The sequence below is a fragment of the Chanos chanos genome, chromosome 8 (genome assembly GCF_902362185.1).
Source record: "Chanos chanos chromosome 8, fChaCha1.1, whole genome shotgun sequence".
NCBI lineage: Eukaryota > Metazoa > Chordata > Actinopteri > Gonorynchiformes > Chanidae > Chanos > Chanos chanos.
The window spans coordinates 5,263,952-5,281,451 of NC_044502.1; the positions used below are offsets into that span (position 1 = coordinate 5,263,952).

The 17,500-nt window shown below is 43.3% G+C and overlaps 2 protein-coding genes across 2 annotated transcripts in view; one reads left to right on the forward strand and one right to left on the reverse strand.

Moving 5' to 3' along the window:
* The first annotated feature begins 5,350 nt into the window (after positions 1-5,350).
* On the forward strand, positions 5,351-12,654 carry chpfb (chondroitin polymerizing factor b). The gene is made up of 4 exons (XM_030782304.1): positions 5,351-5,778; positions 7,431-7,998; positions 10,332-10,514; positions 11,392-12,654. The coding sequence occupies exons 1-4, from the start codon at positions 5,480-5,482 to the stop codon at positions 12,652-12,654; spliced, it is 2,313 nt and encodes a 770-aa protein (XP_030638164.1). The 5' UTR covers positions 5,351-5,479.
* Positions 12,655-16,141: 3,487 nt separating this feature from the next.
* Positions 16,142-17,500, reverse strand: part of asic4b (acid-sensing (proton-gated) ion channel family member 4b) — a 28,977-nt gene continuing 27,618 nt past the window's right edge. Inside the window, exons 7-10 of the mRNA XM_030782082.1 lie at positions 17,179-17,270; positions 16,891-16,970; positions 16,541-16,708; positions 16,142-16,258 (exon numbers count right to left, since the gene is read on the reverse strand). Of these exons, the coding sequence (XP_030637942.1) occupies positions 16,142-16,258; positions 16,541-16,708; positions 16,891-16,970; positions 17,179-17,270 (457 nt within the window). The remainder of the gene's footprint in view (positions 16,259-16,540; positions 16,709-16,890; positions 16,971-17,178; positions 17,271-17,500) is intronic.

Sequence of the window (17,500 nt, forward strand, 5' to 3'; positions counted from 1 at the left end):
ATTTCCCATGCTAATGCGTCATTCCAGAACCACCCATTTCTTTGTTTTCCTTTTATTTCCTCTGTTTTATGAGGTATTACGAGTAGGTTTGTGTTGTGCGTTCCCTCTGTCTGCCGTCGATGTGCTTTTCATAAAGTGGGCTCTAACTTGTGTTGTTCTTGGCAATCGTTTTAGCCCTTCAGCTATATCAATGTCTTGTGCTATCAACTGAAATTGATCTGTGAGAACTTCCACAAGCCTTACTGAATGAATTTCAAATCCCCATGCCAAATCTCAGCATATCCAACGGACCTGGAGGAACAAGAGAATGGGATCACACGTTACCTCTATGTACGCCCCTGCTGTTCTGCATTAACTTAAGTAACACAACAATTATAATGATGCACACTATATTCGTCAAGTCAATTAAAATCAGATTGTAAGTACTTTTTAATGGCGTTTCAAATAGGTTTGTTTGTGTGTGTGTGTGTGTGTGTGTGTGTGTGTGTGTGTGCAGGTAGAAGTGTGGTTGTACTGTAAAGCCAGAAAGTTAAAGCTGATAAACAAAATATCCAACCAACTAAAATCAAACATTTCAACCAAGTGTAACATTACAGAATGAGGTTCTTATTTTAATTTTTTTTTTTTTTTTAAATTCGGCTACTTGACTTTTGGAGTTTTTTTTCTTAAGTTATTGTAACTTACCTGAATTTGCGTTGACTGCTGAGCAAGTATAAAAAAAAACAAACAAACTTGCCATGTCCAGTTTCACCCTAATACAAATGTATTATAACATCACACATAAAATAAAGGTTAAACTTTTTTTTTTTTTTTTTTTTTGTAACTTTTTAAAGATATTTACTGACGCAGTTTCACGTTATGATGCTGCAGAGCTGCTGTTAAACCCCACACTCAAAGTAAATGGTTCAATTGTTCCAGGAAAAAAAAATATACAAATAACACTGTACATTACAATTGCCACTAAAAATAAAAGATTTCATTAAATATCAGTGAATTTCATAAAGCATATTAGATTATTTTTGCTAATATAATATGACAGATAATGAGTCTTGCCTTGAGTACATACGTGCAACTGGTCTGCATTTCACATGCCGCAGGTCATGTCCCAAGTGAAAACCAGACCTAACTTAATCAGTATAAAATACATAATTTCATAAAGGCAGTTCCAAGTCAGAGTACAGTTATTCATAGCTCTCAACCGTAATATCGCATAGGGCGATGTAACATTACTAGCTGACCTTTCCAAAAAAAAAAAAAAAAAAGACATATTTTGTTTCATTCTGCTAATAAGGGGGAAAATTCTAGAGTACATTGTCAAATCTTTTTGTTCCTGTTGTTGTTGTTGTTGTTGTTTTTGTTTGTTTGTTTGGTTTGTTTGCAGAGACGACCTGCTGTAAATTCTACTTTACTGAGATATTTTGAATTTGTACAATATCATAAACACCACTCGGGAGTCACGAAGTCTCCGAAGCTTTGTGTTCACTGCTCTGTGCACGTGTGTGACGTGAACTTAAACAACTCCCTCTGGTACGTACACAACTTTAAAAACAACAACAACAACTGGTTACACCATGTCAACTTGATATTTGTGGTCAAACACACAGTGTGTGCGTTTTCTGTGGAGTAGGATTCTCTCTCTCTCTCTCTCTCTCTGTGACAAAAAAAAAGACAAATGTAACAGTCTTCATGCAAGTTGTGTGAACTTAAGCCAGTGCAGTTTTTGCCCCTAAAGAGCCTCAGTGAGGAATCCCGTCATAAAAGACTCTATGTTAACTCTGACTCTGGGATTCCTGCGTGTAACAGTGACTCCCTTGAGGGGGATGAGACAACGGCAGGGTCATGTGATCCTGGGGGGGCGGCGGCCGAGCGGCATTATTTAGTAAACTGGTGCGTACATTCCTTTGCGTTTATCCCATGGAACGGTAAACAACCCCCAGTATTCAGATGAAAACCCGCCAGCCGTGAATGGACAATGCCTGGTCCCAGGCCCATCGTGCCTGTATCGTAGGCCGGGACAATTAGGCGGTCCACTCTTCCCCTTATGCTGGAAAATATTTCTCTCCTCTTTCTCTGACCCTCTGTTATACTGCTTTGGCACTGGTGCAATGACTGTTTTGCTCATCTGGGATATAACTCCACCAAACACAGATACACACACACACACACACACACACACACATACACGCATACATACATACATACACGCATACATACATACATACATAGTTACATATCCATGAGAAACTTGTGTAAACTCTCGATAGTTAAGCAAAGCAGTCAGGGCTGAAGTAAACAACCATTGCACTGGACAGTACACAGCTGGGTAGCATGTACAAATTAGTCTGTATCCCTATCTATCTATCTATCTATCTATCTATCTATCTATCTGTATGACGGTCTATCTGTTTGTCTGTCTGTTTGTCTATCTGTCTGTCTGTTTGTCTATCTATCTATCTATCTATCTATCTATCTATCTGTCTGTCAGTCATTCTTGTTGCATTGCTGCCAATATCCCTCTGATGATCTATGCCTAGCATCTTTCATACTGCATGTTATTGTATAGTTTTTGTGATTGGATTTCTATTCTTCATTTTTTTTCTTACCTTCTGAGATTGCTTCTCTTGTGGCACCCTCTGAGAATAAATACACAATGTTTCTTTACTCGACAAAACAAAACAAAAACAACAACCAATAGAAGTATTAATAAAACTATCAGTAACATCCCCAGTGACACTCTGGCCTGGGAAAATGTGTAACAGATTGCTGTGAGAACTATGAAAGTTGCTGTGAAAATACCACATACCAAGACCAATGATAACTGGAATGAAGGATGAAAAGCAGATATGCTACATACCAATGACTGTTTTAAACCACAAGTACTCTCATTGATATTTATGTTCCTACTGCCAACAGCATCCTGCCATAACGTCATCCACTAGAACATACTGCCACCCTGTGGAGAAAATGTGGCATTGCAAATTTTGCAAACTTAATCTCAGACAGCCTGATTTCAAGAAAAGAAAAACATATATGTACATTGAGTTGTAATACGTTATGCTGCTAAGGAGAAACAGCCATGTCTATTATTTATTTATTTTTTATTCATGTGATAACCTTTGACCTTTGTCTTTAGCTTAATCTGGGAAGTCAGGGATTTGTGAACTCAAAACAGGTCAGACTAGGAGATTATCCGGATAGATCAGCTGGACAACAGAAAGACGGTCACTGGGAAAAGAACAGTCCTGACCGATGTATGCGGTTAAAGACAAACCAGACAAAACAAACAAAGAAACACGCCCACAAAGGGTTATTCAGGGTCAGCTGTAAACGTGCAGATTTATAGCATAATTAACTTCCTTACTGTATGGGAACATTTGCTGTAAATGATTAATAACATTGTAAAAAAAAAAAAAAAAAAAAGAGAGAGTTTTCATAATTCTGTCATCCTGAGAGCTGGTTGGCAGAAAGCACCAATATGTGTTTAAAAAAATAAAATAATATTGCTGTAATATCCAGCAAACTAAATTTAATATTTATTCAAAAGTAGTGTAGCAAATTTCTATCTCCAAAACAACTTCACTTACCCTTGGAGATCTGCTCTTACACTGTTTGAATGTAGACTTACATGACACCAGATTTAAAAACAAAAAAAATGAAAAAAAAAAAAAAAACCCAAAAAACCCAAAACACCCATTTTGAGAGGGGTTCATTTTGTTGACATGCTTACCCTCTGTGTTGCTGCTCCTCTGCAATATACAACATGTTACACAAATGTCGAGGCCTTTGTGCTGTTGTAAGAGCAACAGACAAAAGAAGTAAAGGAATGCATTTCCTCTGGCAGTCAGAAAAAAACAGATAATCAGTGGCACTGGGTTTGTTGTTTTCTTCAAAAGCAGCTGCTCCTGGGCAGAGGGAAAAGACTGCAGATGTGACCCTCCAGGGGTGTGTGTGTGTGTGCGTGTGTGTGCGCGTGCGTGCATGAGTGTGTGTACGTGTGTGTGTGTGTTTGGTATGAAACACGGTAAATTGCATTCTGGGCCAGGGTGGGGTTGGTTATGAGATGATATTTAGGAGTCAGTGAACAGTGAGTGCACAGATGGTCTGGAGGTTGGGCACACAGCCTGACAGCCCCACTCTTTCTCCTGTGTCCTTAAAAACTGAGCCAAACTAAATAATAAAAAACAAGTGAGTGAGTGTGTGTGTGTGTGAGAGAGAGTAATAGATAAATAGATAGACAGACAGACAGAACGAGGAGACAGAGACAATCAAGGCACGGATGAGAAAGGCATGGAGTGGAAAATCGTGCAACTTCTCCTAGAGAGGACACTTGTGTTACTAGAAATAGCCACTAAAAGCCTTTTGGGTTTTTTTCCCCCTGCATCGCCTGTATGATTTATGTATAAAGATGACACCAGTCTTCACTGAATGATACTAACAAGCACCGAACGATAACGTGTTCATCGTCCTCCTCCTGAACCGCGTGTCTCTTTTAAGACCAATTACCTGCTACCCATGGCCTATGACTTGCCCTTAGGGATAACGGCTTTTCTCATGTGAACAATGCAAGCGCAGTGTGAAAGAAAAGTCCCCGAACTCCAGAGAATATCTCAACGACAAGAATATCTATATGCCTGTTGTAAATGTGTATCTTTTGAGAATTTGCAAAATCTCCCAGGTTCAGAGAGAGAAATGGACAAGATATAAACAATGTGTATAGGAGGAGCTGAATTCTGTATGGACACCGGGGAAAAGGTGTCCAAGTCACAATTTATAATAATCGCTCGAGTTTTTTTTTTTTAAGGGCAAGCCTGTAATCTGATTTGTTACCTTGAAACTCAACATTTCTGAAATTCTCGTGTGGTATGCATTCTAAGCGTTATTTCAATGTCTCCGTGAAATAGCATTTGACGTGAAATAATGTGCCAAACACCCTTAAACTAGCTCTAAAATAAGCATTGCCCGTTGGGTTTAACCTATTTAAACTCGTCACTGAGCAGCGGGAGATGTTGATCTACAAGGAATTACAATCGCCGCGTGACAAACCGCCCTCTAGTGTGGCAATTCGGAGCTTTGGCTTTCCAACTGGTTTGTCTCACCCTTTTCCCTTGGGCTTCGAATTCGCTTTCTCTAAAATTACATAGTTAGAGTTTGCTAACTATAGGTTTGCCCTGGTTCGGTTGGAGTTTACAGATGGTCCTCCCTTCAGCTGCTGTCCAGTCAAATCTACTGGCAATCTGACCAGAGATGAAGACATGTTTTCCTGACGTCTGGCTGAGGAGGCGGAGCCCGCATCGGTGACACGTCAAGGGACAGAGAAACGTTTGAAGTCTTTCCTGTCCAGCGGGTAAAAGCAAGCGGAAGAGTTGGTGTGGGGGAGCGATAGTTCAAACTTAGACCTGTTCCCAAATCGTCGAATTGTCTTACAGAGTGCTCGCGCTGGGAGCTGGCTGAGAAGCCATCGGTCGCTCGTCCAGAAAGCATGAGATTCTCCATGTTGATTTCTCTAATCAGGCCGATCGGGCCAATTATTGTCGGCATCTCTCTGGGCTTCACTCTTAGTCTCCTTAGCGTTACCTGGGTAGATGAATCCTGCGGTGCGGACGAGATAGGAGCCGCCGAAGAGGTGTTGCCACAACCGGGCAGTTTGAAAGGGGCTCGGAAGCCTAGTTCGATATCAGCCGGGACCACCGAGAACGGGAACGTCGAAGAGGAATTTGAACCAAAAATTGTGCCTTATAATAAGCCAGCTCAACCGAGCCCGCCTAAGAAAGTTTTCAGGTATGAGTCTAACAATCTCTCGAAGGTCAGAGATCTGAAAGAAGAGCCATGTTCTTCTTTGGTTTTGTGTAAAAGTGACTCTCAATGCGTTTGTACACCCCCCCCCCTTTTCCCTTTAACGATTGTAACACTGACATTTTAGCATGGCTGTATGATTGATTGATTGAACTGGTTCATTGTGATTAGTGGTGTAAATATATAGCACAGTCGAGTGCTGGGAGCGAGAGAAAGAGTGTGTGTGTGTGTGTGTGTGCGTGTGTGTGTGTGAATGCGTAAGCGAAGGGAAGGAACTAGAGAATCGACAATGGAAAATTCAGTGGAACAAGGAAATTTCACAACTTTTTTTTCATGTCTGTAGCAGTTAGGATTACAAGTTAAAACTGATCTCATGCGTCATATGATGCCACGCTCGATTCCCTTGTTGTTGTTTTTCCCGTAAGTTTGCGTGGTTCTGTGCTGAAGGTGAACTGAGTGAACCGGGGGACGAGCTCGGACCCCAAGATCTTGATCGTTTGTCTCCCACGCCGAAGCTCTCTAACGATGTCACTGGGGCACGTTGGCCCAGCTGTCAGTCAGGGATCAACGGTTTAGTAATCTGAGCCTCCATGTGTTCAAAATATTGACCGTCCGACCACGTCAAATGCTGACCGAACAGAACCGCAAAGTGGCACAAGGCAGCAAGAATTCAATGCCATCTCAAAAACAAAACAAAACAAACAAACGAAAATCCGCTACCATCTGTGTTCCTTGCCAGACTGTCTTTGAATATTGTCACTGATTTAGTTCTTGTATTTCACAAGGACCATAAGCCATGTGAGAGTATCCCCAGCCATGTGAGACTATCCCCAGCCTTATTCCTGGAGGCCCATAGCACGTCACATTTCGATCTCTCCCTGCTCAAATACACTTGATTCAACGCGTTAGCTAATGAAGATTTCAGTTCACTGAAGCAAGACTCTTTGGCGAGGGAAAGATGAAAAACAAACAAACAACCCAAAAAAAACGTACAGAGCAGGGAACCTCCTTGACTAACCTCCACACTAAGCTCAAGGCCATCTGAATTACACGTTTCTGCTTTGTTTGGTGCATGGTTGCATGACTTTCCTAACAGCGAAACTGTTAGAAAGAAGAGTCTCTGGGTTAAAAGTGAAAATGGAATAAATCTCCTTAGTGCTGTAGACGTCGAAACAAACAGTAGTGGAGAAAACAGATAATCAGGTGGTGCTATATATAACCCTACTTAGGTGCCAAGCTCAGGTGGTTTTCACTCAGTGTGCATCCAGTGGCTGACAGTCGTTTAGGCATAATTTCTGTCTAGAAATGGAGGCCACCAAGTGTTACAGTCCATCGGTATCCATCCTGCCTGAGTGCTTATATATATGCTTAACACACACACATACATACACACACACACACACACACATATATATATATATATATATATATATACACACACACTCACTCACATAGCAGTTGTATATGAATATATTCATGTGTGTATATGAAATGTGCATTTAAGTATATGCATGTGGTGGACTAATTTGAGTTTATTGATGTGATTGGCTAATGTGAGCTTGTCTGTGCATGTCTGTGTGACTGACGAATTTGAGTTTGTCTGCACAAGGGTGATCTTGCGTCTCTCCCTCCCGCAGGGCCAAATACGTTAGCACAGAGCTGGGAATCAGGGAGCGTCTTTTCGTGGGGGTCATCTCTTCGAAGAGCACCCTGAACACGATGGCAGTGGCCGTCAACCGGACCCTGAACCACCACCTGGACGGGAGACTCACCTTCTTCACCGGCACGCGGATACGCAAGGCCCCGCACGGAATGTTCGTGGTCGCCCACGGCGACGACCAGCCGGTGCTTAACATGTTCCAGACGGTGCGTTACCTGCTGGAGCACCACGTCAGCGACTACGACTGGTTCTACCTCGTCCAGGACGATACCTACACCCAACCGGACCGGCTGAAGACCCTGGCGGGTCACCTCAGCATGGGTCTCCACCTCTACATGGGCCGGCCGGAGGAGTTCATCGGCGGCGAGGCCCAGGGGAAGTTCTGTCACGGCGGGGCGGGCGTCGTGCTCTCCCGTGCCTTGCTGCTGCGACTCCAGCCCTTCCTGGAGCAATGCAGGGCCGATATCGTCAGCGTGAGACCTGACGAGTGGCTAGGACGCTGCATAATCGATTACGCCGACGTCAGCTGTATGGAGGAGTATGAGGTAGGATGGATTGGTCTGATCTTGTTGTGGAGGGAGGGAGGGGGGGGTGGTGGTGGTTGATGATGATGATGAGTTTTTGGATGGCGAAAGTAGGGCGCAGGTGGGGCGGGGATATTTTTTTTTTTGCGACGTGCCAGTGTTGGAACTCGTAGAGCTCTCTGGATGCTTTCACAGTGTCACCATAACATTAGCCCGTTGGTCATCTCTCAACTTAATGAAGGAAACAGATCAGACGTGCTTTTTTCGCTCCACTTAAAATATACCTCGTGTTCTCACTCCTCCCAGCTTTATTTCTGATCTCCTTTCTGTCCCACACTCCTTTCTCAGTTCCATATTTCACTGGTCTGTCTAGATTGGGTGAAGCCAATAATGCAGGCTAGTTATTAAAATAGAGACAGAGAGAACCCTAAATAACTCCACGGTTTATTTATACCGGCACTTAAACTGCTTATGATATTGCTGACTGTGACGACGTGAGCGTCTGGTGTATGAGCGTACTCTGAAAAGTATCTCAAAAACCATCTCTGTATATCTTCTACTTGTGTTTAAGGATCGCTAATGCGGTTAGCCTTACTTTAGTTCACGTCATGAGACTCAAATTAGACATGGGCTCAAAAAAGAAGCTTTTTTTTTTTTCTTTTTTTTTTTTCCTTTTTCCTGGAAAAAATGTGGCTGAAAGGAGGGGCTGAAATTACTGCTGGTTGCCTGTGTAATCATCTTACCAAAGAGCAAAAACAGCTCCGTGTTGATAAAGTAAACTTTTCATGTAGCTAGTTTCCCTGAGATGGCCCCGTCAGCGTGGGTCACAAGTGGTCTCATTCTGCATCCTGAACTTCAGGTTCACTGCAGGAAACCACATTACCCAGGAGTCTTTGCCTGACATGAGAGAGAGCCCTGTTTCTCAGAGAGCTCTTGAGGCCATCGAGCAAGATGGAGTCCAAACTATCAACACTTATTTTAGTTCCTAAATGCCTGACTTTCGTAAATACAACTGCGTGCGTGCGTGTGCACACGCACACACACACACACACACACACACAGACACGCACACACACACAGGCCACTGCGTGCACAGTCACACGTTAATGCCACACACACACACACACACACACAGACACACACTGACCACTGCATGCACAGTCACACGTTAATGCCGCACACACACACACACACACACACACACACACACACACACAGACTTCTGTGTGCATAGGCACACGTTAATGCCACGCACACACACACACACACACACACACACACACACCTCTGCATGCACAGTCACACATTAATGCCACATACACACACAAGCAGACCTCTGTGAACACAGTCACATGGAAATGCCACACACACACGCACACACACACACACACATTCTGCACAGAAATGAACTGACACACTGTAATATGATATACCAACCACACAACCTCAAGCTCCCACGCACGCATTCTCACACACAGAAACACACACTCGCGTGTTATAGCATGCACAGCCTGCTTTCCCCTGCGTGTCTGTCTCTGGATAATGCATTTAAGCGGGAGAGTCAGGTCCCCTGTGGATAATACCAACTTTGTCACCTTGGCACGGAGTCCGGGATCCTTGAGCTCCAAATAGCCTGATCTGATTGGATTCAGCAAGAACGTACGATTAGATACCACCGCCGTGCAAACCTAAAGTTCATGTGCACATTACCAAGCACGTTACTAAGCCATTCCAGTTTATTTTTTGCAGAGGCTTGGAACTACTTTCTCAGCTTTTTTTTTTTTTTTTTTTCTCAGTGAGTCATTTCCAGTGGAATTACTCAATCCTAGGTCAAGTTAACTCTTGATGACGGTGGTTCAGCCTTGAGGATTTGATTATTCATTGATGTTCTTGCAGGGACTGGCCAAAAACGCATTTAGGCAAATGTCGATTTCGTCATTTGACGGCGAAGCTCCGTTGACCTTACTGATGCGAAGTTTACTAGACTGAAATGATGAATTCCTGATGTGATTGGAGCTAACCTCCTGCTTTGTTTCAGGCCAGCGGCAACTCGCCCGCTGAGAGTCCTTCAGTTAATTAGCGTGATTACGAGACACTAAATGACGTTACTGGTATCAGCGGGAGTCAGCTGACCCCTGTGGTTGGAAGGCAAAAACATCTCTTAAGTGACATGACAAACTTTGTCTTGAGCGAGGGCTTCCTTATTTTTCTAATAATTTTATCTGTGTACAGGAAAACATATTTGTGTGTTCAGTCAACATAATGTTGACCAGTTTTTAGTTTATTAATTGTGCGTAATGTTATATGGAATTGGAGATTAAAAATGTGGGGGGGTTTTTTTGGTTCTCCGTTAGGGCCTGCAGTTCAATCATTTTAAGATCGAGCCAAGTGTGGATGTGAGCCAGGAGGGGAGTCGAGACTTCCAGGATGCCCTCACCGTCTACCCCGTCACCAGCCCTGAACAGATGTATCGCCTCCACAAACGCTTCACCCACATAGAACTTCAGAGGACCTACCGGGAGATTGAGAAACTACAGGTGAAAACTACAGTCAGACTCATTGCAACCGTTTCCTTTCCTTGAGATTGATACATAAACCACATGGAAGGCAGCTCAGGGGTGGCTTTTGCCTTGGATAAAATAGCAATTGATTTCGTGATCTGTATATTAAATGCTAGTGCAGCTAGTTTTCAGTTGTACATATCGTTTTTTTTCATGAGTGAGTAGAGGCAGAGCTGAACGCTAAACTGAAAACTACCATCTCCTACCATCATTATGGATTTCATACAAATCTAGATTTATGCCTGTTGTTAACTTTGGCAACTCATTCTTTGAGCACATGGTGTGATTTAAGAGCAAAGGAAATGTGTTTGAGTAAACCAAAGTCTGTCATCCTTTACACATTAATAAGGCTACGGGAAAAAAGCGAATTTTAACCGAAAGTAATTTGTCGAAGAGCAAATCTGTGGCAATCATGTCACTTGGAAACACCCAAAACATCAACGCTCATCCCGGTCACGCTCTAGTCGTTTCTTTTGTGGCTGTGTATTCTTTCATGTTTTCCCTTTTCTGTTTATACATGGTTAATGCTATCATTTAGATTACCCAATAACATTATACCGATTGGAGTTGACATTTCGATTGTTGTTAAAGAGATAAAAATGTTCTGGGCTTATCGCTAAGCCTTAATTAGTCGTCTTGATTTAAAAAAAAAAAAAAAAACAGAATGGAAAACAGTAATATTTCAATCATTTACAGCAGATTTCTTGGCAAGCATTTATAGTCATTACCCTTGGGCTGTATCTCAGATCAAAGAACACGAAATTGTCTGTGAGGCTGCGAGGAGACGTGGCTTGCGCATACGCGCGTCCTTTAAAAACCCAACTCAAGCTTTTTGACCTTGTTTCACCCGCAGGCAGAGATCAGGAATGTGAGTGAGGTTGCGGCGGATGGGAACAGGAGTGCTCTTTGGCCCGTGGGCATACCTCCTCCCTTCGAGCCCAAAAGCCGCTTCGAAGTCCTTCGTTGGGATTACTTCACCGAAGACACGCTCTTCTCCTGCGTCGACGGATCCCCCAAGTGCCCCCTCCTGGGAGCGGACCGCGACGACGTCACCGACGTCATCAAGGCCGCGGTTGATGAGCTGAACAGCAAGTACTCTCCCGTGCTCCAGCTGAGCGACCCGCGGCTTGTCAACGGCTACAGGAGGTTCGACCCGACCCGCGGGATGGAGTACACGTTGGACTTGCAGCTGAATGCGGTCACGGAGTCGGGCCATGGGCGTGCCATCGCCAAGCGGGTCCACCTGGTGCGCCCCCTCAGCCAGATCGAGATCATCCCCATGCCCTACGTCACGGAAGCGACCAGGGTGCACGTGGTTCTGTTGGTGAACAGCGCTGACCGGACCGTGGCGCTACGCTTCTTGGAGCACTACGCTGCTAACCTGTTCGAGATGGGAGAAAACGCGGTTCTGACTTTCCTGTTCACCTACGACCCGGTGGAAGCGCAGCAGGTGGGCAAGAACGACGTGTTTGCCGAGATCAAGGCCAAGATCGCCGCCTACGAGCGCAAGTACCCCAACGTCAAGGTACCCTGGATCAGCGTGAAGACGGAGAGCCCCGGTGTGGTGCGCGTGTTGGACATCATCTCTCGCAAACACCCGGTGGACACGCTTTTCCTGCTGGTCACGCCGGACACCGTGCTCAACACCGAGTTCCTCAACCGTTGCCGCATGAATGCCATCAGCGGTTGGCAGGCCTTCTTCCCCATCCACTTTCAGGATTTCAACCCCGAGGTGGCCTACCACGACCAGGCACCTCCCGCCACTCCCGACCTGATCCGTGAGGCCGGCCACTTCGACCGGAATTCGTTCGAGGAGGCGTGCTTCTACAACGCCGACTACATGGCCGCCCGAAACAGGATGTCGGCCGACGCGCAGGAGAACGAGGACCTGCTGGAGAGCCTGGACGTGTACGACGTGTTTGTGCGTTACTCGGGTCTGCACGTGTTTCGCGCCGTGGAACCTGCACTGCATCAACGCTATCGCAACCGGACCTGCGATCCTCGCCTGAGCGAAGACGCTTTCCACAGGTGCGTCCAAAGCACTCTGGAGGGGCTAGGCTCCCGCTCTCAATTAGCCATGCTGATGTTCGAGCAGGAGCAAGGAAACAGCACCTGAACCGGGGACCTTCAACCGGAGTGGATTCAAAGAACCTGGACCCAGGGGTTGGCATGAAACGAAATTTTTTCATTTTCCTCCAAAACAGCTACGCAACCCCCCCCCCCCCCCCCCCCCACCCCCTCAAAAATGATCCCTGTCCCTTGCCAGCGATACCACATGTCCGTCTTCCTCCTACTGAACCACTCACAACCCAGCTGACAGACTCTTCACCGAGAGCGCGCTCTAATGAACAACTGTTGGTGTTTGTGATGGATCTCAAGGTAAGTTATGCGAGCAGAATGTTCCAGAAGTCGGTCGCGGGACTTCTCGAGAAGCTTGCCCAGAAAACAACGGGAGGGAGGAAATACAGGCTAGGCTAATGATGTTTACAGCAACAATTGATGAATTCCTCGTGAGAGGAAAGGATGACTCCAGCTCTGATTTTTTTTTTTCTTCTTTTTGGGCCATTTTGCCAGTGTTTTGTTTTTGATCTTAGATCTCGAGCCCGTATTAGGAATTTGTTGATTCTCACGCAGACAAGCCCTTTTCCTGTTTGCTACAGTTGTCGGGAGTAGCCAACATAATGATTAGTGTGTATCGCTCCATAACTGTGCCTTTAGTTTTAGTAATGGCTTTTTTTTTAACGGTTTAACATGGTTCACAAGAGATAACCAAGGGTGATATGCAGAACAAAAAATGCAGTACTGTCTGTGTGTGTGCATGTGCGTGTGCGCACGCGTGTGCGCGTGTGGTTTTATGTGTACGTTCGCACTTGCTTGTTTGCATGTGATCGGGAGTGTATACAGTCTGTGTGTGTGTGTGTGTGTGTGTGTGTGTGTGGTTTTATGTGTGTGTTCACACCTGCTTGTTTGCATGCAATCGGGAGTGCACGTGTAATAAAAAAAAAACCCGCAGTTGTCTGTGTTGTAACTTGTTTTTTTGTTTTTTTTTTATTATTATTATTTTCGTATGGTACCAAATTGTGAATGTTGGTGTGCTGAGTGCCTGCTCTTGGTTTCTGTGGTACTGTTATGAAATGAATGCTGAGTGAGATTATATGTAGCATAGCAGATAAAAGATGAAAGGACTCCACTGCTATGACTGCCTGTAAACTATAATCATTATATGGACAGGACTGATGTGGACATATGAGTCACTCAGCACCTACTAACTATAGCAGTGGTTTGCTGCTAATGGCTTTAAAATGATCATTATTGTTATTATGATGATTATTATTACAATTATTATTGTGTGCAATAGTTTACATGTCCATACAGTCAGTACTATATGTGCAATATAGCTGAATGCAGTTGAACATGTTTGATTCGTCCCGTTGTTTATTTCAAGCACACGGCCCCTTAACACGTGTCGAGCGTTTTCTGATCTTCTTCCAAGTTTCTCCGTTTGCACTTTGGCGACATTTCGTGCTCTCGCGCAATTATCTCGTGTTGTGTTGCGCTCTGCTTTATTGTCTGTGTAGTGAGGATTAGGTTTCGCTCAAGCACATCCAGACTCACAATAATAACGGCATTACCATTTTACAATACATTTGTGATGCGTTCACACGCGTTATTGTAATTTAAACACATTTTGTTTGCTTTCCAATACCTTACTTACTTGTCCCTCTTTCTTGTTGGATTAACTGTTGGGTGTGTTGTTTTTCTTTCTCTGTGGAGGGATTACGAGATTTCCTGTAAAAGCTGTCATGTACCCTGTTTTTTTGTTTTTTGTTTTTTTTGTAAACTCCAAAAATTGAAACTGTTACTTCAACAGCAATTATGTTTTATAACAAAACATACTGGCGATACTGTAGGAGATTACACTACTGGAAACTGACATCGTCAGACAATCCACATTCAGCGTGTAAGACATGGACAATGTTTCAATGTAATACTATATTTTGTATGATTATAAAGAGTATATATAAATACACAAAGGTTCCCCACATTTCAACAGGAACATGTTTTCTGTGATAAGACTGAGAAAATATTTTATGTAGATTATTTTTCATATGTGTTAAAACATTAGAAATGTAAATGTATTTCTACAAAAAAAAAATTTTTCTAACAATAAAGAAATCATATTTATTGCGTAAGAAAGTGTCGGTGCTTTTGTTTGATTTCATGAGTTTTTCTTAGCCTGACATTTTTACCACTAGAGGGCAGTATAAAAGCATAAATATTTAAGATGATGGGTTTTTCGCAAACTCGCATGCCAAGGAGGTGATTACCGTTACTAATAAAATCGCCGTAGCCCTGCGCATATCCCTGCAAACTGTGAAAAGCATGGTGCTTTTTATAAATTACAGCTTCAACATTTTGGTGCGGTCGAGAAACAGTTAAACAGTATAAATCAGATTCTGGTATGAGTCGTGTGTTCTGTGCTCTCTGACATTCTTATGTTTGTGTCCCACTGGTATTTGTCGCACATACCTAAATACAACACGATGAAATCCTCCCTTAGCGCTTGTCAAACACAAGACAAGTTTAGGACTTTATTTATTTGGGTTTTTAATACGTGTTCTGTACAAAATGGGTTCTGTGTTTCTCTTAATGTTTGTTCTTTGTATTATAAAGAAGAGGAGCAAAGTTCACAGTTTTTCCTCTACCCCCCCCCCCCCCCCCTTAACCCTTTTTTCAGTGTCTTGATGGAGTCAGTACCGCGTGGTCTACGTTCTCTCAACGTCTCCCCTTTCTTCTTGACCCAGCCTCGCATCGACATTTACCCACAGCTGTGACACAAAAGTAATGGGCAAAACGTAAAACAGTCACGAAAACAGAGAAGCGACACTGAACAAACTACCGGAGCGTTTTTTTAAGTAAGCCGACAGCCAAGCTGTCACATAGAAACGTGGCGTAGCCTACGTCAAGACGACATTAATTTGACGGTGCAAACTGTGAAATTATCCAAGTACTTCAAATTTAACTCGGAGACTTTCAGGTTATAAAAAACAAAAACAAACAGACAAAGTAATCAGCTTTGCGCTGTACGCTTGTGCAAAGCTTTCTCAACCGCCGTAAACATAGCCTGTTCTGAAAAAAAAAAACCAATTTATAAGTCATAAGCGTAAGTGCGGACAATCGTAGACATTTCAAAATGCAGTTGGTGTAACCGTTCCTCTGCCGGCGGACTTTTATTCCGTGGAGGTAAAGCCGAAGGAACGTTGAAAACGTAACACTTCAATGTCATAGTATTGTGTTGAGGAAAATGTCAGTAGTGGTCGTCTGGAGCTAGAACTGTGTGTCGTGACAAAGTGAACGATTTGATCTGCTTTGTGCCATCTTGACGTCGACGCAATCTTTAAAAAAAAAGCGCCGTCCAGTTTTAGAGATGTCTGGTGCACTGGTAGAAGATCATAGTGGAATGTGACTTTGGCTGTAGCTCTCACAGGTGACAGTTTTTAACGAATATATAATAGACAACAAAAAGATAAAGTATCCAGGTGAGAAAGAAGGCCTAGAAATCCAGTGAAAGAAAGAAAAAAAAGATGAGGTCGTGTATTGTCCTAGCAGGCAAAGTCATCCTGCAAAGATGGTTGGGTGTGGTGGTGTTGGTGATGATTAGGTAATATTGACGTTGGATACACTCCATGTGGATGTGCCACGGTCAAATCATTGGATTCCTGTTTGAAGGTAACAAAACAAACAGACATTGAAGACACAGGGAGGTCAAAGACATCTCTGAAAAAACTTTTTTTTTTTTTTTCCTTCCAAAAGCGTATCAACGTGCCGTGAAATGTCCACCGAGGCATAGAACAGGAAATGAAAGTTCTTGAAAAATGAAAATTGCTACCAAAAATTTTTTCCCTGCATTGGAATATATCAGTATTGTAATTTTGACATTATTTGATGTAAGTGATGCTTATCTCTCTCGATTTCCTCAATTTTTGCCTCTAGGCTCTCACCTTTGATTTGAATTCCTCTAGCCTCACTGTTGCTATGGTGCTGGATGCTAGTTGGCTTCTAAGATTCTGCTCTCTCATGTTCTGTTTTCTCTGGACCTGGTCCTGAATCTGGGCTCGGTTCTGATTCTTCTGCGGCCTGAACAGTCGTCTTATGTGGTGTTTACCCACCTACGACCAAAGAGCGAGAAGACAATGTGTAAAAAAAAAAAAAAGTAATTGAGAAAATGAAACAGACACCAGATAGCTGTTAGACAGTAATGACATTGTAATGAAACTGTGGTGAGTAATGATTCGTGGGGAAGGGGAAATGATGCATGTTTTTTTTTTTTTCCTAGAGTAACAAGAAGTACCTCATAAATGTAGTCGAGTATTTCCAGTATTGTCAGGATGCTGGCACCTATGAACAATCCCATTTGCCCACCGATGTCACCTGAGCAGAAACATTTTTTCATTTAGCTTTTGCAGCGCGGCCTTCATACAGGTTATTTTTCCGAACATTAAATGATCTACGAAAAGGGGAGGGAGGCGCACTTTTGGTGCAGGAAAAATTTAATTTGAGAAAGACCTCGTAACACACGAGGCGCTCGTCCGTAACGTTTGTTTGAATGGGTGAGGAGGAGGAGTCGCGCGAGACCCACCTAGCAAACCGGCGACGTCGTAGACTTTCTTTTGCTCTATGGTCTCGTAGCTGAGAGCTTCAAAGAAAATGTCCAAGACCAAAAAGTTGTCTCTGTAAATACATTTAAAACAAAACAAAACAAACAAAAAAAAAATGCAGTAAAACCAAACTTGATCAAAACAGAAAAGAAACAGGCAGCGGATTTAACAATATGGAAACAAGCCACTCACTGTTTGTGCATGATAAGGGCTAGATTAGAAAATACCCAACGAGCAAGAAAAGGACTGTTTTTCCATAACATAATCTCAAAAAAAAAAAAAAAGGAACATCCTTTTTTTTTT